General features: G+C 41.3%; 1 protein-coding gene across 5 annotated transcripts in view; it reads left to right on the forward strand.

The window, feature by feature from the left end:
• Positions 1 to 24,870, forward strand: part of NDRG3 (NDRG family member 3) — a 75,225-nt gene that overhangs the window by 15,688 nt on the left and 34,667 nt on the right. For 3 of the 5 annotated variants that reach the window (XM_080813064.1, XM_080813068.1, XM_080813065.1), the window contains exons 2-3: positions 2,209 to 2,310; positions 13,431 to 13,466. In XM_080813064.1, coding sequence (XP_080669190.1) covers positions 2,254 to 2,310; positions 13,431 to 13,466 — 93 coding nt within the window. In that variant the 5' untranslated portion in view covers positions 2,209 to 2,253. Of the gene's footprint in view, positions 1 to 2,208; positions 2,311 to 13,430; positions 13,467 to 22,106; positions 22,307 to 22,837; positions 23,249 to 24,870 lie in introns of those variants that run through there. The other 2 variants (XM_080813067.1, XM_080813066.1) reach the window with 2 other exon arrangements.

Below are 24,870 nucleotides of genomic sequence, written 5' to 3' on the forward strand. Positions count from 1 at the left end.
GGCAGACAGAGAGGGGGAAGCAGGCTCCCTGCTGAACAGAGAGCCTGATGCAGGGCTCGATCCCAGGACCCTGGGATCATGACCTGAGCCGAACGAAGGCAGAGGTTTAACCTGCTGAGCCACCCAGGCGCCCCTTCCTTGAACTATTATGACCCCTCTTTTTACTTCTCATTTTGTAGTTAGTTTTATAGATAGCTGTCATCTCTACTCTTTAGTGAGCTGCTGGAATGCAGAGGCCTTTTTTTATCTTCCATAATGCTTTGCACACTGGGCACTCAGTAAGTGGTAATAGCTATATCCCCACCTTACTGAATTAGCATTTTTCCTGACTGATGAGTTCTTGACCAAGGCAGAGGGGGAACCTGGGGCTTTAAAGTCTGGAAGGGAGTTACTTGTCTGCAATATCCAGTATTTGCAGCCTCTCCCCATGACTCCCTGTCCAGTGGGATGGAGTAAGGCTTCATGACTCATTACCCTGTCTCCTCCTCTCCAACTACTCTCTTCTCCTAGAACTGTTTCCCTGTCTTCTCCCTCTCTGTGTTAGTTACCTTTTGCTATAAGACAAATCAGTCCAAAACAGAATTACTGTTATTATTTATACTTTCCGTTGGTTGGGAATTCCGGTGGTGGCTTGGTAAGGTGGTTCAGCTCAGGGTCTCCAATGTGGTTGCAGTCATATCTCTGGGGTTGCAGTCATCTGAGGTCTTGACTGAGGCTGGAAAATCCCTGTGCAAGATAGCTCACTCACATGGCTGGCGGGTTGGTACTGGCAAGATGATTCCTCTTGGCATAGGCTTCCCCATAGGACTGTTTGAAATGCTTCACAGTACCATAGCTGGCGTCCCCCAGAACTAATGAATGAAGACTATAATGTCTTGAAGCAGAAGCTATGCCATTTATGACATAGCCTCAGAAGTCATAGATTGCTGCCTCTGCCATATTTTATTATGTTACACACCCCTGATTTATTTAGATTGGAGACTACATGACTGCAAATATTAGGAGTCAGGGATCACTGAGTTATTTGGAGGCCATCTTGGAAGCTGGCTCTCATACTCTCCATCCACTGTTGTGATTCCTCAAGTAAAGGCTAATGAGTTTAGCCTTGGTTCATCTCCCCCTTTCTTTTCTTTCTTTTGTTTTTTTAAAAGATTTTATTCATTTATTTGACAGGCAGAGATCACAAGTAGGCAGAGAGGCAGGCAGAGAGAGAGTGGGGAAGCAGGCTCCCCACTGAGCAGAGAGCCCAACACGGGGCTCTATCCCAAGACCCTGAGATCATGACCTGAGCTGAAGGCAGAGGCTTAACCCACTGGGCCATCCAGGTGCCCCTCATCTCCCGCTTTCATTCTCATTCCTTAATCAGGGCCTCATCCTAGCGTTAGCCTTCAATTTTTGTTTCCCTCTTAATCCTTCCTCCCAAACTGTTGTTTCCTGAAGCATAACATTGAGCTTATTGTTCTCTTAGTTATACATCTTCAGTAACTAAACTGGACACTCCAGAAGGGCAAAGACTATTGTATTAATTAAAAAAAAAAATACTACCACAAACTTACTTAGAACAACATACAACACACATTTATTACCTGACAATATCTGGGGGTTGGGAATCTGGCGTGGGTTTATCAGGTCTTGTACAAGTCTGCAAGTCGAAGTTGTTGGTCAGGGCTATTTTCTCATCTGAGGTTTGATTGACGAACTATCCACTTCCAGGCTCACGTGGTTATTGGCAGCAATCAGTTTTTGCAAGTCGTTAGACTGAAGGTCTTAGTTTCTTACTCTTTTGGCTGGAGACTGTCCTCAGTTCCTTGCCATGTGGCCCTCTCACAACATACCAGCTTCTTCAAAGCTAGCAAAGGAAAGTGTGTTTTTCAGCAAGACAGATGTTAAAATAGTATATAATATCATCATGTATAGCTACTTGTGTACATTCCATCACTTGCCATTTTGGTTAAAAGCAAGCCAGGGGTCCCACCCACCCTCAGTGGTGGGGAAGGGGGTTATGCAAGGGTATGAATAGGAATAGGAGGCCGAGATCACTTTAAAGTCTGTCTGCCTTGACTATTTAGTTACCTTTGTCTTCAGCATCCTGAGCAGTGTAAGACATATACTGAGCTCTAGTATTTGAATGAATGGACATAGTGAGACTATTATGTTTTCAACTTCTAGTTTAAGCCTCTTTCTTTACTTCATTTTCTTCTGTTTCAGAGTTACTGATTTATTCTTGAGAATCCTCTGCTCTCATCTGTCCTCATGGATGAACTTCAGGATGTTCAACTCACAGAGATCAAACCACTTCTAAATGATAAGGTAAAGACTACACTGTTTTCACTAAGATATATATGTCTTTTCCTCTGTGATTGATTCATTTTCTATATTTTCTGAATAGTAACTAATTCAAAACATATTTAGCTTTTCTATGAAAGAAGTATTTTAAAAATATATTTCTTAAGACTCTTTTTGATGTCTTTCCTTCCTTTTTTCTTTCCTCCTACTTTTGCTTCCATGGACCAAATTCAATCAAGTTATCCTTGAGATTTTCCTGTTTTACTGATAGAGACGGTAAAGGAAAAAATAATATGACAGAGTTACACAGAAAGTATAAGAGAAAGGTTTGACTTAGAATCCAAGTGCCTGACTTTCAATTTCTATAAGAAATATGAACATCCATGGCTGGTGATGTATATAGGCTGCAAAACTTTCCCTAAAGTTTTTCAAATCTATGATGTGACCTTTCTGTCAACTTTGAGGTTTTCATTGGGTTGTGTGGATGCTGATAATACACCCTATTTTTATGTTAGTGTTAGAGAACAGTGAGCAGCATAGTTCACAGCCATCAGGATTCAGGGAGGAGTGGTGTGATGGTAGGTGTCCCTCCCCATTCAGTAAATGTGCCTGAAATTCCCTCTTTTCTAACCTGTGCTTTGGGTTTGTTGTCATTGCCCCTATTAAAATACTCTTGTAGCTTGGTGTGGATGAGCCCGTGGCATTCTTCCCTGAGAAAAGTATTGATAGGGGCACCTGGGTGGCTCAGTTGTTAGGCGTCTGCCTTCAGCTTGGGTCATGATCCCAGGGTCCTGGGATCGAGCCCCACATCGGGCTCCCTGCTCAGCGGGGAGCCTGCTTCTCCCTCTCCCCTGCTGCTCCCCTGCTTGTGTTCCCTCTCTCGCTGTGTCTCTCTCTGTCAAATAAATCTTTTAAAAAATCTTAAAAAGAAAGAAAGAAAGAAAGAAAGAAAGAAAAATATTGATGGATGAAGTTGGGATAGGGGTGCTACACCAGAAGATACTGTTGCCCCTTATCTTTTTTTGCCCAAAGACCCACCTCTAACTTCTGGGGCTGTTGACTTACTGTGTGTTTATTAATTTGTTATTGAATCCTGCCAGGCCCCTTTTTATTCTCATGACCTAATCTCTCTACCTACATTCCCACCCTTTCCTTTATCTTTCACTAGTTTTTGCTTTCTCCCTCCTGAGGCTGCACACACTTTTTAGCCCCCATTTGGTTTTTCCTGCTGCTTTCCCTCATGTTTTCAGAAAACTCTCTCCTCCTTTATTGCCTTTGGTGCGTCTGAAGGGCTGTCCCCAAAATGATGTGCCACAAGGAGGAGGAAGGAAATAAAGTCTGCATCTGTAGAGCTTGTGTATAGCCGCAGAGTAGAATAGTTGTAGGTGGGAATAGGCAGTTTAGCTTCAGGAAGGTAGTAATCTATCCTAAACCTGGCTGATCATTAGAATCAATTGGGTAATTGTTTTAGAAATACAGAATACTGGGTCTCACTGTAGACCAACTGAATTGAAATGCGAGGAGAGGGGGATGGGATACACACATACCTTTCTGTGATCAATGGGGTCTTCAACTTTGGTGCTTTTTGGAATTACTTGGGGAAATTTAAAAATCATCAGTGATTTTTGGTAGAGATTCTCTACAAAGATTCTGACTGAATTGGTCTGGGGTATGGTTGAGCTTTTTTTAAAAATCCCGAAGTTGAGGAGCGCCTGGGTGGCTTAGTGGGTTGAGCCTCTGCCTTCGGCTCAGGTCATGATCCCAGGGTCCTGGGATCGAACCCCACATCGGGCTCTCTGCTCAGCGGGGAGCCTGCTTCCTCCTCTCTGTCTGCCTGCCTCTCTACCTGCTTGTGATCTCTGTCTGTCAAATAAATGAATAAATAAAATCTTAAAAAAAAAAAGGATTAAAAAAAAATTCCCAAAGTTGAGAACCATGCCTCAAGTGACTGGTTAGTCATTGTTGGAAATGCATGACCTGGTATTTGAGGACTGGGGCACAAATAGGAGGAGGATCCTTCCTAGACCCTGGAAATTCACAGGATTCCTGAGTAGGTGCCTACATGAAAGAGCTGCAGGAGTTAATTGACCACATATCTCATAGAAAAGACAGCTGGAGGGGCACCTGGGTGGCTCAGTGGGTTGAGCCTCTGCCTTCTGCTCAGGTCATGATCTCAGGGATCGAGCCCCACATCGGGCTCTCTGCTCAGCAGGAAGCCTGCTTCCTCCTCTCTCTCTCTGCCTGCCTCTCTGCCTACTTGTGCTCTCTCTCTCTCTCTGTGTCAAATAAATGAAAAAACAAAACTTAAAAATAAATAAATAAATAAATAAATAGAAAAGACAGCTGGAAAAGGAAAGATTAAGTGAATCTGACCATAGAAAAGCAGTGAATTAATTCCTGGGTTCTTCTTTCTTGAGGCCACAGTGATGCCTTGGCTGCATCTGAAGTGTGCCCAAGTGGTATTGATTGAATTGTGCACCTCTCCTCTCCCCAAACTCACATGTTAAAACCCTCACCCTCTATGTGACTGTTTTGGAGATAGGGCCCTTAGAAGTGATTAAGGTTAAATGAGGTCATATGGTAGAACTGGAACTTGAATCCGATAGAATTGGTGGCCTTGTTCACGAGGAGGAGTGCGATCTCTCTCTCACACATACTGGCTTCCCACGTGAGGCATAGCAAGGTGGTAGCCATCTGCAAGCCAGGAAGAGAGCTCTCACCAGAAACCAAACCCTGCTGGAATCTTGATCTTGAACTGCCATCCTCCAGAATGGTCAGAAAATCAATTTCTCTTATTTAAGCCCCTCAGGCATCCCAAGCAGTCTAAGACACCAAGCAGTCAATATCTCACTTCCTAACATCCGTTAGTTCCTCTTTGATAGGCCTATGGTGTTCCTACCCACTTTCCATGCTCCCTCTCTCTCCCTGAGACACGTTCCTATCCCCTTACTATTCATGAGAGCTACCCAGCTCCAGCCCAGCTTTGTAGAAGAAGATTGGGAAGAGGCCCTCTTTGGATGGCGGCATTCCCAAACAAAGACTTCCACCCCCTATTGTCCCCCCACCTCAATACATGAGGGCCACTCTCTTTGCCCAGCAAGTGTGTGCTTCTGCATTCATTGTGAAAGGTATGATGGTATATTGGCAATGTCCTTCATCAGTTATTCTGTTTGATTCCCCCAGTAGCCCAGTGGTATAGGGAGCACAAATCAGTTTGTTTCCATACTGCTGGTGAGAAAACTAAGGGTGAGAAAGGTGAAGTGTCTTACTCGGATTGAGTACCAAAGAATGCTTGCTGTGGAGCAGGACTTCTCGGTTTGGGGCTGGACTGTCGTGCATGTTGTAGGATGTTTAGCAGCATCCTGGGTCTCATCCACTAGGTGCCAGCATCTCTCAGTTGTGACAACCAAAAATGTCTCCAGACATTGTCAGATGCCCCTTGGGGGCAGAGTCTCCCCATTTGAGAACCTCTACTATAGGGGATAGGCCTCCAAATTTTAATAGAAGTCTTGATGTTGTTTGTTTGGGAGGAGTTTTTTGTTTTGTTTTGTTTTGTTTGCCTAGCCTGCTATTTATTAAGCACTCTTATGTGCCAGGTGTTTTACCTATCTTCTCTCTTTTAATCAAAAGAGTATTCGTTTGAAGTACGTAGTATTATTCTTCACTTAGTAGTAGAAGAAATCTGACTGAAAAACTGACTTGCCCTGTCAGTATGTGGCAGAGTCAGGACTGAAACCAGGTCTGTCCTATCCTAATACCTTAGGCCTTTCCACTATGCTGACCCCATCACCTCTGTGGCTTGCCCTGTCTCTTTAAGGAAAAGTCTTGAAACATTTATCAGTTCACTTCATCTTTTTGTCCATTCTTATAGATATACTCTTATCCAGAAGCCATTGCCGTACCCTTCCAGGCTTTAGGGCGCTGGAGGAAGTCTAGACCCAATCTATTATGGAGAGATTTGTCCTGAGATGACTATAAGGAAGCATTCTCAAAATAGCTTTAAGCGAGGCTTATGTTAACTCATCTCTTGTCATTTGTTGGTACTTTTCCCATTTAATTTTAGCGTGCTGGTAATTTTGTCTGTGGCTCAGATTTGTGAAGAAGTGGGTAATTTTGCCATGCTTGTTTTGGCTCCAGTGATGAAAAGATGCAACTGCCAGCACTTATCTTTGTTTTGGGGGGCAGAAATTGTACAGACATATGAACTGATTTTTTTAAAAATACCATTTAACTACTTTTAGTGCATTTTCACAAATATTATCTTCTCCTTAAATCTTCCAACCTCCTATGAAATGAAATAAGCCGTTAAAGGTTTTAAGTGCTTAAAATGGAGTTACTTTAACTCCATTTTATAGGTAAGGCTCAAAGTGGTTATATGATCCAGGGTTAGTGTCTAGTAAGGTGGTGAAGCCTAGACTAGTACCCACATCTGTTGACTTCAACCCAGATCAGGGGGTTTAGGCCTCTTCCCACCATCTGCTGCCTCTTGGAGCTGGTTATTCCAGCTTCCTCAACTAACAAACCTTATAACAAGCAAGAGAGTTGACCAGTTAGTGCTTCCTTTTCCCTGACCTCAACTACATTAAAATACGTGCCAGAAGAGATTAGCAGAAAAATGATAGCAGCTGTTTGTTGGTAGAGAGATGATAGATGATTGTAGTTTCCTTTATACTTCTCTACAATGAGCATGTACCTTCCTTTTTATAATTAGAAAACCAGAAAAGGGGGCACCTGGGTGGCTCCAGTCAGTTAAGCATCTGTCTTTGGCTCAGGTCATGATCCTGGGTCCTGGATTCGAGTTCCACATCCACCTATCTGCTCAGCAGAGAGTGAGTCTGCTTGTCTCCCTCTCCCTCTGCCTGCTTGTGCTCTCTCTCTCTCTGTGTCAAAGAAATAAACTTGGAAATGTAAGCAGAGGAGAGAGGAGAAGCTGTGGGTGAGCATTTTTTTATCTTTCAGGACAGCAGAAAGAGCCAAAGGGGTTAATGCCAAGGCTTTTTTTTTTCTTTAATTTTAAAAACATTTTCATTAACAAATGTTATCTGTGAAGTGCTACATCTACTGTGCCCTGGAGGGTGTCCCTTAATGTGCTAAGAAGTAATCGTCCCATGTTGTCAGAAATGGCTTAGATGGGACTGGAGCAGGAAGTGAGTTCCCAAGCAAGTAATGGTGCCACTGCGTCAAAACACTGTCAACCAGCTACAAGATCAGCAGGTGGAAGAAGCCTTAGCCATGGAAGTTTTTAGTGCATGCAGTCAGTGACACATGTTATTAGCCTGATAGTATGTTAGTTTAGAGGAGAGGTTATTTTGGAGTTGAATTGTACCTTTTCAGCAGTCTGCAGATGATTATCTGATTGTAGATAGTTTTATCCAAGTATCTGACCTCTTTACAAATTTCCTTATGAAATCTGTTTCTTTCTTTTTTTTTTTTTAAGGTTTTATTTATTTATTTAACACAGGAAGAGAGATCACAAGTAGGCAGAGAGGCAGGCAGAGAGAAGGGAAATTAGGCTCCTTGCTGAGCAGAGAGCCCCGATGTGGGGCTTGATCCCAGGACCCTGAGATCATGACCTGAGCCGAAGGCAGAGGCTTTAACCCACTGAGCCACCCAGGCGCCCCATGAAATCTGTTTCTTAATTACCATTTTTTGAAGGTAATAATGTAGATGCTCTAAATATATATACACATATACCCACATAAACACTCGTGTGTATATATATAGATAGATAATTTTTAATCTGGATTATCAGTTTGAACAGATTTCTATTTTAAAACAGTTTATTAATGATTATAAAACATAGATTTATTAATCTGTGTTGATTATATTAAGCTTTATCAACAAAGAAAAACAGTATTTTCTAGGCCTATTTAACTCTTCTGCTTATACAGTTCCTTATCTTTCCACTTTCTGTTGGTAAGGATTATTGTCTTTTGTTACTAAAAATGTCATTTCTTATTCTGTTTGACTTTTTTTTTTAATCAGCTTGTTTAAAAAAAAAAATCAGCTTGTTTCTAAAATTTTTATTGTTGTAACAACTCCTTTCCACTTTAGTTCCTACCATATCAATTGCATGTAACCTTGGTATTCATTTCTCTTTTTTTAAAAGATTTTATTTATTTATTTGACAGAGAGAGAGAGAAAACATAAGCAGGGGGAGAGGCAGAGGGAGAGGGAGAAGCAGGCTCCCTGCAGAGTAGGGGAAGTCCGATATGGGACTTGATTCCAGGACTCCAGGATCATGACCTGAGTCAGAGGCAGTGGCTTAACCAACTGAGCCACCCAGGTGCCCCTAGTATTCATTTCCTAACTCAAATTGAGTAAGTATCTCAATTTTGAGATGCTTATAATCATTATAAAATGATGTTTACTGCATTTACTAATAAGTACCAGGACTGGGGATAGAGTGATAAATCAGACACAGGTCAAGTTCACAGAAGAGGTAGATTTACCTCAAATTTTTTTCAATTGGTAGTTGGTTCTAAGATTTTACACATCTTGCCTTTCTTTATATTTGTTGTTTTCTGTCTTTTGAAACTACATATGCCTCTTGACTAGATCTCATGTTGGGAAACTACATTTCTCTTCTCCCTAGCAATTACTTGTTTTTTAAATGCCCCCCACCCCTTCTTTTCATACTTTATTCATTGATCTATTCTTAGTTGCTTCTTGCTTATTCTCCAGGCTTGTATTTGAGAGAATGACTTCTTTTTAATTTTTTAATTTTTATTTTTTTTTAAAGATTTTATTTATTTATTTGACAGACAGATCACAAGTAGGCAGAGAGGCAGGCAGAGAGAGAAGGGAGGAAGCAGGCTCCCCGCTGAGCAGAGAGCCCGATGCGGGGCTCGATCCCAGGACGCTGGGATCATGACCTGAGCCGAAGGCAGCGGCTTTAACCCACTGAGCCACCCAGGAGCCCCAAGAATGACTTCTTTTTAATTTACCTTCTTGAGCTGCTTCATTTACCTTCTACATTTGCCTCTGAGGCTGCACCAGGAAATACTGCCCTTGGCTGGCTTCTACCTTGACTGTAACTTACAGTAAAACTGTATCTTTTTTTCTTGACTTATTCTTTTTTCTGTCTTTCCCAAATTGTTCTATTACTTTAATTTCCCGCTTGAATCCCTTTCTGCTAATTAAGTCTGCTTAGTGCAAGAATCTCTCTGAACATGGAATTACTGGTATCTTCAAAATGGATAGAAAGAAAAAAAAAACACCCAGAACTGGAAATGTGTAGAAGTTTTGTTAGAGTGTAACCATGTACCTCAAATACCAGAGATAGGTGAGTCTCCAGCGAATTCTTTCTCCTTCTAGGATACGCCCAGTGAATAGTATTAAATTTTTAATGAGTCCAGAGAATATGGCTTCAGTTTACCACAGTTGAATGGGGTCCAGCTAATGATCTTCATTCAGATACTCTGGATGCCAAGTACTGTCAGACAGACCTTATCATATCCTTTCTCTGAGATGATCACTCAAGAAGCTTGAAGCCATTCTTTAAGACTGTCTGACATGTCTTAAAAACAACAACAGCAGGGACACCTGGATGTCTCAGTTGGTTACACATAGGACTCTTGATCTTAGCTCAGATCTTGATGTCAGCGTTGTGAGTTCAAGTCCTGGGTTGGGTTCCATGCTGGGTGTGGAGCCTACTTAAAAAAAGAAGACAAATTAAAACAACATTAAGTATTACACTGAGGAATGTATAGAATTGTTGAATCACTACATTGTATACCCGAAGCTAATACAACACTGTATATTAATTATACTGGAATTAAAGTAAAGAGCTGTTAGATAATCTTCATCCAATTATTACTACCTTTTCTCTGGGAGTCTAGCTGTGTATGTTGGATAAAGAGCATATAGTTGTTTTTTGCTAGATACTTAACAAAGAAGAGTGGCTTTGATTTCTGGAGAGAATTGCCTCTTTCTGCTTTTAGTATTTCAGAGGCTTTGTGCTCCTCTCAGGCTTTAGGAACTCACAAAATGCCTCATGACTGTGATCATATGGTTGTGAGGAAGGGGAACTTATGCATATCATGACAGCTGCTTCCCAAATAGCTCATCAGAATTTGTGTCTGTCTATTTTATGACCAAGATTTTAGTTCAGTCTAGAGTGATTTTCTCTAATCTTTCTAAATAATCTCTAAAGGAACGAAGCCCTAATATGATCTTTTTTTTTTTTTTTAAGATTTTATTTATTTAACAGAGAGAGACACAGTGAGAGAGGGAGCATAAGCAGTGGGAGAGGGAGAGGGAGAAGCAGGCTCTCTGCTGAGCGGGGAGCCTGATGTGGGGCTTGATCCCAGGACCCTGGGACCATGACCTGAGCCGAAGGCAGATGCTTAACAACTGAGCCACCCAGATCCCCCCTAATATGATCTTTTTTTACATCATTATACATTATTTCTCAAGTGATTAAGTGAATCTTTAAATCTTATATTACAAAATACCAAGTTACAAACATATTTTTTGTACCATACCAAATCTTTTTTTTTCAGTTTTCTAGTTACAAAAAGGGAGGTACTTGCTCATTATAGAGAAGTATAAAGAAAATTATAATCATTATCTCTCCATTGAGAAATAGTTGCTATTGTTAATGTTTTGGTGTTTTTCTGCTAGTCTTTTGGTGCATATTCATATAGTTGAGGTCAAAGTGTAAAGACTATTTGTATCCTAATTTATTTTCACTGAATGACCATATCCTACTGAAACCATCTACCCTAGTCCATGAGAGGGCCCTTCTTTTTGCTTCTCACAGTCTAACTAGAAATGACTTCTCTGAAAGAGTTCTTAAGTATTGTGTGAGACTAGTGGGAGTCGTGGAACATGATAATCCTTTTGCCAATGGCAGCATTCTTTGAAGATGTGCTGTACGGTCCCATCTGCATGGTTTCTTTGCATGCTGTGACTGCATCAGACTTTATTTTGTGAACTTGGTTTCATGCCAGGAATAATATTTCAGACTAGCAGTCTCTAACACTCTCTTTGCTGTTCTTAGTGCTACCTCCTCTCTCTGTGATTGGTAATCTATTGTGGCTTTACTGCCACTTACAGAGAAACAAGGATGTGTTCATCCATAGCCTTATTCTTGCAGAATCTTTCTGTATTTGCACTGCCCAATAATACAGTAGGTACTAACCACATGTGTCTGTTGAGCACTTGAAATGTGAGTAATGTGACTGAGAAACTGGATTTTTTGTTTTAATAAATTTTAGTTGACACGTGTGACTGATGGCTACCATAGTAGATCACGGCACTCTAGATCATCTCAGTTCTGCTAGTTACTCTTATGGAAAGGACAGCTTGTATCTTTGGGGGGTGTGTGTGTATGTGTGTGTTTTATATACTGGGCTTAAAAATTTTTTTAACCTCTCTGTTTTGTCTTGCCAGGAGTGTAGAATGTGATACAGAACTCACTCTCTTTCTTTCTTTCTTTCTTTCTTTCCTTCTTTCCTTCTTTCCTTTCCTCCTCTCTCTCTCTCTTTCTTTCTTTCTTTCTGATTTATTTAATAATCCTAGACGTGGGGAGGGGCAGAGGAAGAGGAAGAGTCTTAAGCAGACTCCATCCTGAGCGCAGAACCCAATGTAGGGCTTCATATCACAACTCCAAGATCATGACCTGAGCTGAAACCAAGTTGACTGCCCAACCAGTTATGCCATTGAGGCACCCCGATACAAAACTGCTTCTAAGAGGATCTTTTTGAAGGGGTATGGGAGTGCTTCACACTCCTTTGGGATCAGATATCTAGATCCTGTCTGGAGGGGCAGCTTTTGGGAAGGTGCCCAGTAGCAGTTCTACTGGAAGCCATTCTAGACAGAATAGAATATGTTATGATAGCATGATTTCTAAATAATGAAAAGCTTTTTTTCCAGGGGAGGAGCATTTACTTTATGAAAGATCAAGTCAATGGTTTTTTCCCTCTAAAACACATCATTCAGGGCGCCTGGGCGGCTCAGTGGGTTAAAGCCTCTGCCTTCAGCTCGGGTCATGGTCCTGGGGTCCTGGGATCGAGCCCCGCGTCGGGCTCTCTGCTCGGCGGGGAGCCTGCTTCCCTCCTCTCTCTGCCTGCCTCTCTGCCTACTTGTGATCTCTGTCTGCCAAATAAATAAATAAAATTTTAAAAAAAACAACAACACACCATTCATTATTCTTTTTATATACTCCTAGGTCATATAGTTTGCAGCTCTGGGATGTGAAATGGTACAAAAAATGCCTCTGAGTTATTGCCATTGATTTTTTTTTCAATCAAACATTACTATGATATAATCTCTTTTTAGAAGCTTGGTGAATTCTTCTTGGGTCTTTTGACCGTGTTCTACCTTTTAAATGACTCAGTGACTTGTCCTTTTTCCTATCAGCTATTTCACAGGATGAACAGATATGCCAGCGTATTAGGAATCCGGTTTTGTCTGTCTTTCCCTCCTTCAGTGACATTGCCCTTTTCCCTTGTTAAATTTATGAATCTTCTGGGATGCCTGGGTGGCTCAGTCGGTTAAACATCTGTTTTTGGCTGAGGTCATCATCCCAGATCCTGGGGTAAGTGCCACATCAGGCTCCTTGCTCATTTGGGAGCCAGCTTCTCCCTTTGCCTGCCACTCTTCCTGTTTGTGCTCTTTCTCTGACAAATAAATTTTTTAAATCTTAAAAAAAAAATTTACAAGTCTTCCGTTTGTCATCTATCTGTATCTTTGTTCGCTCCTTGATCCTTTAATTCCTGGTTCTGGGTACCCTGGCTCCTACCTTCTATGTTCCTCTCAGGGTTGGCCTTCAATCCCGTTTTTTCCAGGTACTTCCTAGGTGGGTTGTGAGTGTGCTCTAGGACTCTGATCCATGTTTTACCCTCTTCCCACAAGTTCTCATTACTCTCTCTAGGTAGGGAAGCAGGAAGCTACAAACTACTGGGCAACAGGGTTCCTTTCCTTTATCGTCGCACAAAGCCTGCCAAAGTGTAACCTCACCTTTTACTAACATATGTTAGGAGCCCACCCTGCCTCTGAAGCCTTTTGATGAGAACCGTTTTAGTTTTATGGCAACCAAGAGGCTGCACGTGCACTGCTTGCACTGTGAACTGAATTTGCTGCACATTTGGGGAAGCCACGTGGGGAAACTGACTGTGTTTTCTGCCTTCTGTTGACAGACTGGTACACGAAACTTCCAGGACTTTGACTGTCAGGTAAGGACTGTACAAGCACCAAAGCGGGGCTATGTACAGGTCTCTGCAGTGCTTCCTTCCCTGTCCTGGTGGCCTGTAGAAGTGGATCTCTCTTCATAGCTAATCATAACTCCTTCATGTTCTTTTGATCATTGGATCAAGTTTATTTAAAATGATTTGCTGTCATGTTCAAAAATTGCCTGCCAGGTGCCTGTTTTATGGTTGTAGGTTACTGGGTTGAACTGTCACTTTGTGATTAAGATCTCCTCTCCTCAAACGATACTGGAAACCTCAGTCACAGGTGTTAAATGGAGGGTTTTCACTTCACTGTGGAGATGGTGGGGTAGGGACAGTTTGGAGGGGAGACTTATCAACAAAATCATTTTCTTATCTTTTTAAAAAGTTTTATTTATTTAAATAATCTCTACACCCAATGGGGCTCGAACTCATGACCCCAAGATGAAAAGTTGCATGCTCCTTTGAGCCAGTTAGGCGTCCCAACAAAATCTTTTTCGAAGAGAAAAAGAGAAATTAACTAAGCATTAGTAATACAAAATGCAGGTTTCCTTTGGCTTTATGCTTGGAGATGCAAAATTCAACTTGGCTAATTAGGATTTAATTAAATGATACAGTTCTTCCTAGTTGCTTTTGCCTATATCTCTGTTGCCAATTTGAAAATCAATAAAATGAATGAGCATGTCTCCATCTGCCTACTTTATCTACTGACTGGCCCTGAAAGAAATGGGAGGAAGGAATGAGTACATGGAAATGAGAACCTTATAAGCCCATGCAGCCTGACTCTCCTACTTTGAGGATGGATGTCATAGTAGTGACTATTAGAAGCAACATGAAGTAGACTTAAAGTACTAGGCAGGAAAGGGAGGTGCTAGAAAACCAACTTCCTTGCTTCCAGGATTCAGCCAACCTGTACACGCATAGGCAGATAATTATTTTTATTTTATTTTATTTTTAAGATTTTATTTATTTACTTGAGAGAGGGCATGAGCAGAGGGAGAGGGAGAAGAAGTAGATTCCCTGCTGAGCAGGTAGCCTGGTGATGGGCTTAATCCCAGGACCCCAGGATTGTGAACCCCAACCGAAGGCACAGCTCAACTGACTGAGCCACTCAGGCACCCACAGGCAAATAGTTATATTTATTTAATTTATTTATTTGATAGAGAAGGAGCACAAGCAGGCAAAAAGCAACAAGCAGAGGGAGAGGGAGAAGCAGAGAGCCCAACACGGGGCTCGATCCCAGGACCTTGGGATCATGATCTAAGCTGAAAGCAGATGCTTAACTGACTGAGCCAGACAGGTGCCCCCAGATAGTTATTTTTAGATATGCATTTTTATATTAAGTACAGTGGAGTCTCTATAGCATTAGAATTGAAAGGAAGAACTAAGCTAGTTATATCATAATAATGTATTAGGTGTCTACTGTAGATAGTAAAATAAATCATCTCCAGTTCTTAGAGCACTGTCACAAGGTGGTTTTTATTATCTTTGTTTTACAGATGAGGAAATTGAGAATCAGGTTTCATAACTTGCCATTGGGTAGAATTGCAGTTGCAAAACCCCATTCTTCCTGGCTCTGTAGCCTATTCTTTCCAACCTGGAAATGTCTAGAACTGAGAAGTTTTAAAGAGTTGAGTTGAGTTGTTCTTCAATTATCTGAAGTGCTTTAACAGAACAGGTGTAACATTTTTATAAGGGGCAGGTTTGTAGCATCGTTACAGATTTCTGAATCCCAGTGTCAAACACTTCTTGCTGTGAAAGAATCACTTGCTATAGGTCATTTACTCAAGAAATAAGTCATTTTTGGATAAGTGGTGGCAGTTAAATTTGGGTTTACTTGTTTTTTTTTTTTTGTTTTTTTTTTTTTTTAAGATTTTATTTATTTATTTGACAGACAGATCACAAGTAGGCAGAGAGGCAGGCAGAGAGAGAAGGGAGGAAGCAGGCTCCCTGCTGAGCAGAGAGCCCGATGCGGGGCTCGATCCCAGGACGCTGGGATCATGACCTGAGCCGAAGGCAGCGGCTTTAACCACTGAGCCACCCAGGCGCCCCGGTTTACTTGTTTTTAATTTGATCTAACTTCAGTTATGGTTTGGATTTAGGTTCAACCAGTTGAATTTGACTGTTGTTAATATCTGATATAATTTACCTAAAAGGAGATCATTTGAGAGAGTATAACAGTAAAATTCAAGGTGAAGAATTCCAGAAATAGTATATGTATACTTCTACTTAAAAGTATAAAAGTGGCGTGCCTTAGTGGTTCAGTCAGTTAAGTGTCTGTCTTCAGCTCAGGTCATGAACCCAAGGTCCTGGGATCAAGTCCCACATTATCCTCCCTGGTTGGTGGGGAATCTGCGTCTCCCTCTACCCCTCCCTACCAACTCCTGTGCACGTGCATGCTCTCTCACCAAAAAAAAAAAAAAAAAAAATTAAAATAAAATTAAAAAAAAAAAAAGCATAGAAGCATTGATTATCACCAAATTGAGTACCTCCTCCCCCCAAAAAGAAAAATTACATATAAAAAATTTCAGGCTCCGGATGCCTGGGTGGCTCAGTCAGTTTGGCATCCGACTTTTGATTTCAGCTGAGGTTGTGATCTCAGGTTTCTTGGATGGAGCCCCACATTGGGCTCCACACTCAGTGGGGATTCTACTTAGGATTCTCTCGCTCTTCTTTTGCCCCTCCCCCCTGCACGCTCTCTGTCTTTCTCCCTCTAAAATAAATAAATAAATCTTTAAAAAAAATTAAACGCGCACTGGGGTGCCTGGGTGACTCAGTCTTTAGGTGTCTGCCATCCACTCCAGTCTTGATCCAGGGGTCCTGGGATCAGGCCCCACATTGGGCTCCCTGCTTCTGCTTCTTTTGGGAGCCTGCTTCTCCTGCTCCCCCTCCCCTGCTTGTGTTCCCTCTCTTGCTGTCTCTGTCAAATAAATAAAATAGATTTGTGTGTGTGTGTGTGTGCTCCAGGACCCCAGGACCATGACCTGAATGGAAGGCAGACACCTAACAATTTAACCACCCAGGCGCCCCTAAATAAAATCTTTAAACAAAAAACAAAAAAAACAATTACACGCTCACTGAAAAATAAGAAAGAAAAAAAAGTAAATCAAAATTACTTGTTATTTCACTTGGGTTGATATTTGTATATATCCAATTTTTTCACACATAAATAACCTTAGATATAAATGAAATTTAGCTTTAGACATAAATTTTGGGGGCACCTGAGTGGCTTAGGTGGTTGAGCGTCTGCCTTTGGCTCAGGTCATGATCTCTAGGTCCTGGGATCAAGCCCCATGTTGGGCTTCCAGCTCAGTGGGGAGTCTGCTTCTTCCTGTCACTCTGCCTCTACCCCTGTTTGTGCTTTCTCTGTCTCTCAAATGAATAAATAAAATCCTTTAAAAAAATGTAATTATGAATGGGTTTTTTTTAAATTGAGGCTTAAAAATATTCTGACAAGGGCACCTGGCTGGCTCAGTCAGAGGAGCGTGTGACTTTTGATCACAGATCACTAGTTTAAGCCCCATGTTGGGTGTAGAGATTACTTAAATAAATAAATATATTTTTTTAAATCTGACAAAATCTTAAGCCTTAATATAGTAACATGTTCTGGCCTTGTGAAATCTATGTTTTAGTTCAATCCTGATACAAATAGAACAGTGTTGAGTGTTTGTCACTGTCACAGGTTTTGAATGTATAGGCACTTTGTGCTCTAAAGAAAAAAGGGGCTCCTGGGTGTCTCAGCTGGTTAAGCAACTGCCTTCAGCTCAGGTCATGGCCTTAGGGTCCTGGGATTGAGTCCCGCATTGGGCTCCCTGCTCAGCGGGGAGACTGCTTCTCTCTCATCCATTCTCCATGCTTGTGCTCTGTCTGTCAAATAAATAAAATCTTTAAAAAATATAATAATTAAGAAGAAAAAAATCATAGACCGTTCTTTTTTCCTCCTTCGGCAGGCATCTACGAGTGCTCTTCTACAACCATTCTTGTCTGTCTCTTTGTTAAAGGCTTATGTGATGTTCAGGAGACTGGGACCACTGGGTCAGGAATCTAGCAACAGGTTGACAGAAGGCCCAAAAGCTAAGAACTGTGATGTGAGAAGTCTAGAATGTCCTGGTTTCCTGAAGGCGTCCCAGAAACTATTGGGCATTCTTAGAAGTAAAACAACAGATCCAAAGCCAGCATTGTCACTAGATGGAAAAGCATTCAGCATTGGCATTGATGTTGACCATTATTATAACTGTGGTATCATATTACCTGAAGCCATTTAATCAGGGCTTCCTTCTGATCTCTGTCTTGCCTAGAAAAATCTTTAAGGCATATTTGATGATGTCCCTGGGAAGTTATCTTAGAATCATCAACCAAGCTCACAACTTCAGTCTAAACTACCCTTTTTCCTCTGTTTTCTTTACCAGTCAAGTATGTGCTCCCCTCGCCCCCAATAATTGAAACTGTAATCAGAAGTTTACAGTTTCTCAGGGCACCTTCCTGGCTCAGTTGGTGGAGCCTGTGACTATTGATCTCAGGTTTAAAAAAAAAAAAAAAAAATTTACAATTTCTCTTGGTTCTTTGATCATCCTAAGTGACTTCATTGATATTTAGCTCCCCTGAGGCAAATGGCAGTTATATTTAGATGTAATATAATGTGGGAAGGGGTGGTTAGAGGTGACATGCTTAGGATTGATGAGAAGGAAAAAAGAGCCTACTGCCAGTTGAAAAAAATGGATCAGTAGGCTTATTGTCCATTTATCTACATCAGTGCTGCTTAATCCTCCTCTCCTTGTGAGACTGTTTAAAGGTTTAGAATTAGAGCTGAGACAGATGCTATAGCAGTATATATGATATATTGCTTTTAAAAATAACACTTATCTTGGGGCATCTGTCTGGCTCAGTCGGTAGAGCATATGACTCTTGACTTGGGGTTGTGAGTTCAAGCCCCACATTGGGTGTAGAGATTACTTAAAAATAAAATCTTAAAAAAATAAAAAAATACTTATGTATCATCAGAAATAAATTTAGAAAATTCAGAAAAGTATAAAGATACAGGTTGCCTGTCATCCTACCTAGAGATAACCATATTTTATTATATTTCTTTCCAGTTTTTACTTGTATGTTCTGGTGTATTAAAAGAGTACATGCTCATAGTTGAATATTTGGAAAACACAGAGAATTATAAAAGAACTAGGGGAAAAAACTCATAATCCTATAATCCAGGGACAACTATATTAATGTTTAGTGGTAAGATAGATTTGTGTCTATATATATAATTTTTATAAAAGTAATTTTTAAGTTTATGTAGTTGTCAAACTGCATGTACCCTTGTGTCTCCTTTTCTGACATAATATCAGAATACAATCTCATTTCTATATCATTTTATTTTTTTCTCCATTATTTTAAAACACTCATAAACAAAATTTCTGATGGATGCCTATTATTTCCTCATTGTCTATACCATAAACTTAACTATCCCATTATTTTTGGAAATTAGATCACTTATAATGTGAACATTGTCATGCATGAATTTTATCCACACTTTAGAATATTTCCTTAGATGGATTCTTGGAATGAGCATATTTAGGGCTCTTGGCATATCTTATCAAATTGTCTTCCACTTCTACCAGAGGGGTACTCAATAGGTATTAATGGATAGTGAAAGTTGCTGTCTGCCAGGATATACCATTCTTGTAGAAGAGGCTAATAATATAGTGAACTCATAAGAATGGAGTTCTTGCTCCTAGAATAATCCAGGCATGGCCAAGGGCTGAGTAATTTCATACTAGCTGTTTAATTGCAGTAGCTGTTGAGAGGACTGATTTATAGAACCCAACTGTGAGGACTGGTATTTAGTACTGCATTTCAAATGTATATATGTGACTGCCTCTTCTAAAGGGGTTTAAACAACTTTAAACTCTTTCTTTTTGAAAAGTTAAAAAATCCTTAAGTTTTTATTCCTGGTACCACTACTGCAGTTTACTGGGTGACATACCTGAGGTCATGAAAAGAAAAAGAAAAAGCTACAACAGATAAAAAGACCTCAGGAAGTATATCTAATTGATACTGCATTGCATTAATCATTAAATAGCTTTAAACTTCTACAGATCACTTGTTGAATGGGCATTGTTACAAAATAAGAATTATGGGAAATAAGTATTCTGAATGTTCTTTCCACAGAAAAGATGTGTTTGGAGAGATCTGGGATTCAGTTAGCTGCTACATTCTGTGTTAGAAAGCTTGACCACCTCCATGTTCTTCCCTGGCCTTGAAGGATGTGAATGTGGCCCTAGTCTTTCAGCCTCTTGTCCCTGCTTCCTTTATATATACTCCCCACCCTCAGGAAAGCTGGAATTATTGCTGGCCTACCGTTCTACCTTGTGCTTTTCCTTTCTGGTGGCCTTTCTTCACATTTCCTCCCCTTGAGATGGCCCACCTTTTTTGGTTTGATTTTATCATGGTTGTTTGTGGGCATGGGCAAGGGGGAGAGGTTTAAGTTCTAAGGATGTACGTGACTTTATTAAGTCACCTAAAGAATCTTACAGGAAAAACAAAGGTCCTTTTTATCAGCACCCATTCTCATTTCCCTTTCCCCCTGTCACTAGAAGGTTTTATTTCCCTGATGAGCTCTGTCATATCATGGGCACAATGCCTGCCAACTTCCCCAAACCCACATTCTTCGGTTTAGCAGCCTCATTACTTAAGAGAAGATCTTTACCTGTAACTCTAGGGAAAAGTACAGGGGTGGATTCTTGTTGGCTTAGTTTGGGTCACATGTACATTTTTGGACCATGGTGAGTGGCCAGAGGGTAGGGTGTTTGAATTGGCCAGACCTTGACCCCCTCCTACCTGGGCTTTCCTACTTAAGAAAGTCAGTGTTCTGGGCTATTGCATGTGGGTTAAATAACCATTCACTCTTTGTCTTCTCATTGTTAACGAAGGCTATATGAGGAAGATATGGGAGTTGACTTTGAAGGAAGTAAAGATATGTGCTGACATATTGTAAAAGAGATTTTCAGATGAAGAACATGATTTGTGAGAAGTCCGAGAGTTGTGGGTGGTTGAAAAGTAACAGTAGAAATAGTCTGCAAGAGTGTTGACTGAACTGGGCTAAAGGAGGTAAGAGGTAGGAGGGAGAGAGCTGAAACTAGAGTCAGGGAAAGGTGTCATGGAACTTTAAAAAGGAAAAGGTGATCTGTTGATAGGCAGAAGACTGAGTAATCCTGGAGGCAGATTCTTTTACTATGGGAGTTAATGAGGTTATGCAAATGAACCTTATACCACTGCACAGAGGTGTAGTGGTACTATATCAAATAGAGGAAGTATCAAATAGAGGTGGTAGTAGAGGTATTATATCAAAAATTCCTATCTGATAACACAAACTGTACCCAAGGCTTATAAGTAGTCTGCTTATTAGAAACAGAATAAGATTTCTTGCTAACAAAAATGTTGGCATTTTTGGGGCGCCTGGGTGGCTCAGTGGGTTAAGGCCTCTGCCTTCGGCTCGGGTCATGATCTCAGGGTTCTGGAATCGAGCCCCGCGTCGGGCTCTCTGCTCAGCGGGGAGCCTGCTTCCTCCTCTCTCTCTCTGCCTACTTGTGATCTCTCTCTCTGTCAAATAAATAAATAAAAATTAAAAAAAAATGTTGGCATTTTCAAGAGTGTTGTTATACAACTATTTCAGACTGACAAGGGCATGAAGTGATCAAAAATTAACTGAGTTCAGAGAGAGAAGTCAGATTGTGTAATTCTGGTAACAGCACATTTAGCTGAGGGAAAAGGACTCAGAAAAAAGGTGAAAATTTATTATAAAATAAATAGTCACTCAAAACCCAACTCTTGGTTTTGTCTCAGGTCATGATCTCAGGGTCATGAGATCTGGCTGAGTCAGGCCCTGTGCTCAGCACAGAGTCTGCTCAAGATTTTCTCTGTGCCTCTCCCTCTGTTCCTCTCCCCAACCCCTTTCTCTCTCTTAAATAAATAAATCTTCAAAAAAAATAATGGCAATATCCCAAACCCTTAAATTTTTCTTTTTTTGGTAAGTTTTAAACTCCATTAACACAGTGTTTTATTAGTTTCATGTGTACAATAAAGTGATTCAACAATTCATATATCACTGGGTGCTCATTACAAGTGCACTCCTTAATCCCCATTGTTAGGGTCCGTGATCAAAGGAACGAGACTGATACAAAGCGAAGGTCAAGCAAAGCTTTATTTCGCGCCAAACATCAGGAATCAAACCGACTGGTAAGCGCCGTCTCTTACAAAGAGGTGACGATGATGACTTCGACAGTGCCACTCTCGAGAAGGCTGCTCTGGATGAGGCTGCTCTGGACGTGGCCATTCTCCGATGACTCTGACAGCTCTTACTAACAGTTCATATTCCCCGGAGGGAGGCTGCTCTGGCAAGGCCACTCCCCCGAGAGGGAGGCTGCTCTGGCAAGGCCACTCCCCCGAGAGGGAGGCTGCTCTGGCAAGGCCACTCCCCTGAGAGGGAGGCTGCTCTGGCAAGGCCACTCCCCCGAGAGGGAGGCTGCTCTTACAGCTCCCGTGAGACTCCTTCTAGTAGCCTCACAACCCAGCTTTTATAGAGGCACTTTTAGCCAGGTAGCCAATGAGATTGCAATACACAGAGAAAACTGCAGTCATGCTAGATCTGCCACACATAATAAAAAACTGCTAGGTTACACACGGGCAGCCAATTGAATTTCAATTTACCCTAGTGGATATACGCATGCCCCTCTGATTGGATGTCTTCACCTGGCCTGGCCCGCCTTGTATCTAGGCTTTGCAAGGAAGTTCCTTTGGGAGGGGCAGGGTCAATTTAAGTTCACTACAACAAGATGGGTCCCTCTGCTTAGGTAAGCCCTTACACCCATCACCTGTTTAACCCATCCCCTACACCCCCATAAACTCTTAAATTCTTTAAAAGGCATTTTGTTTGAAAGTTACATTTTAAAAAAAATTTTTTTTTAAGATTTTATTTATTTTCCACAGAGAGAGAGAGAGTACACACAAGCAGGCAGAGAGGCAGGCAGAGGCAGCGAGAGAAGCAGGCTCCCTGCCGAGCAAGGAACCCGATGCGGGACTCGATTCCAGGACCCTGGGACCATGACCCGAGCTGAAGGCAGCGGCTTAACCAACTGAGCCACCCAGGCGTCCCGAAAGTTACATTTTTTTAATAGATTTTATTTATTTATTTGGCAGAGATCCACAAGTAGGCAGAGAGCCAGACAGAGAGAGGAGTGGGGGAAGCAGGCTCCTGCTGAGCAGAGAGCCCGATGAGGGGCTCGAACCCAGGACCCTGGGATCATGACCTGAGCCAAAGGCAGAGGCTTTAACCCACTGAACCACCCAGGCACCCCAAAAGTTACATTTTTGATTAAGAGGGAGAGGCAGTGCAGGATGAAGAGGAGACCAATATGATTTCAAGTCATTTTATAGCCTGGAGAATAAAGAGATCATGTTCAAGAAGTACGTAGCTTTGGAGATGGTAAATAATCAGAGTGCTGGGAAAGATCTGTGACCAGAGCCTGTTAGACACTACTTGGGCTTTGCCCCTTGAGCACAGGCTCTCATTGTGTAGTCACACTCTATAGAATGCTGGGGTGAAGGGTGAGGTAATTAGAAAAACAGCCTGTGAAACAGATGATCATTGACTAAAGCAGAAAGGTGGCAGCAGCATCACCCCTGCAACTGCCTGACCAGAGCCAGGGTCTCTGCATACTCATCTCTAGATGGAGAGTTCTTCCATCTCTTCAAACACAGAGTCACAAAGGATATATTTGCGAGTCCACGTGGAGGTGAGTGTCTCCTATTTCATATTTTTTATTCTACTAAGAACATTTACATACACATACTTTGAAAATGAAGAGAAACTATATGAGACACTGACAAACAAGTGTTGCTCCAAATAGGGCAGCCAGATTGACCAATAGGGCCCAGGAGTGGCCCATGAATACTTTGGTCATTATACAATTTGAGGGCTTGTAATGGGGGGGTAGGGGCTGAGATCTCCCTAAAAGGTTGAAATCTTATAGGGATCCAGTTTTAACTATGAATTTCTCCAGATTATGAGATGATGACAGAGTAGTTACTTTGCCTTTTTCCCTCATCTGCTTATACAGTGTGTGTGTGTGTGTGTGTGTGTGTGTGTGTGTGTGTGTGTTTTATCCCATTTGTTATATCACCCTTTTCATCATCCTTCTCCTGAACTTCCCTGACAGCTCACTATCCCCTGCCCCACTCAACTCCCCTACATGCTCTCTTCATCAATTACCTGGCCTTGGAAGGTCCTGCTAGCCTGAGGGCCATGCGTTAACTCTATTTTCCCCTCCATCCTCAGTACCACAGCTAAGGCCAAGCTGGAGTATTTTAGTAAAACTCTACTGAAGATTTGTATATGACAGAATGAAGGCTCCGGCAAGCTGACAGATTGTTGGACATTCTCTTCAACTTGGGTTCTCTTGTAATGTCACCCATCTGGCAGAAGCCAGTTTCTCCCTCTTCATTCCTTTTCTCTCTCAAGAAGTAAAACATGGGAGAAGGAGAGAAGGTAGTAGAATATGAGAGGGATCAAAGCCTCTCTGAGTTCCCTTTCTGAATCTGTCACCTCCCAAAAGGAAACAAAATCTCAAAGTTCGGGTACATTCCTTCTCTAAGTTTTTATACTTGAAATATATATATGTAAATATGTGATCTATATAGTGTTGCTTTTTTAAAAATCGGCATTAAGTGGTATATACATACCCTTCTCCTTTTCTACTTAGCATTATGTTTTCAAGATTTTCTGTCTATTAATGCTTGTAGTTCCAGTTCATTCATTTTAATTTGTATTTCATTATACGAATATATCATAATTTCTGTTTTCCTATTGATATTTAGCCCATTTCCAACTTTTTTGACATTATAAACAAGGCTGCGATGTATGCCTTTATGTATATCTTTTTGTGTGTATGACCATGTTTGAGAATATAGGGTAGACACCTCTTAACTTTATTAGACATTGCGGAATTGTTCTCCAGAGTAGTTGCTCCAGTTTCCATGCCTGCCAGCAGTGTATGAGAGTTCTTATTTCTCTGTATCTCAGTCAACACTTGGTGTTATCTGACTTAAAAGTTTTGCCATTCTGACATATGTGAAATGGCATCTCATTAAATTTAATTCGCACTTTCCTGACTACTAATAGAGTTAATGTCTTTTTTCTCTCTTTTCTATCACAGTTTCCTATTACTTTCCTAGCACTTACCACATGCTATTATTACAGGTTGTTTGATTTGTGTGTTCATGACCTGCCATCCTGTCTAGAACATAATCTCTGGGAGAACAGGGATCACAACTCTCCTGTTCACTGTTTTATCCCCAGACCTCAATGCAGGGTCTGGTAGTTAGGGATTCAATAACTAGTTGTTTAGTGAAGGAACCT

Source organism: Martes martes (genome assembly GCF_963455335.1).
Source record: "Martes martes genome assembly, chromosome: 9".
Classification (NCBI taxonomy): Eukaryota; Metazoa; Chordata; class Mammalia; order Carnivora; family Mustelidae; genus Martes; species Martes martes.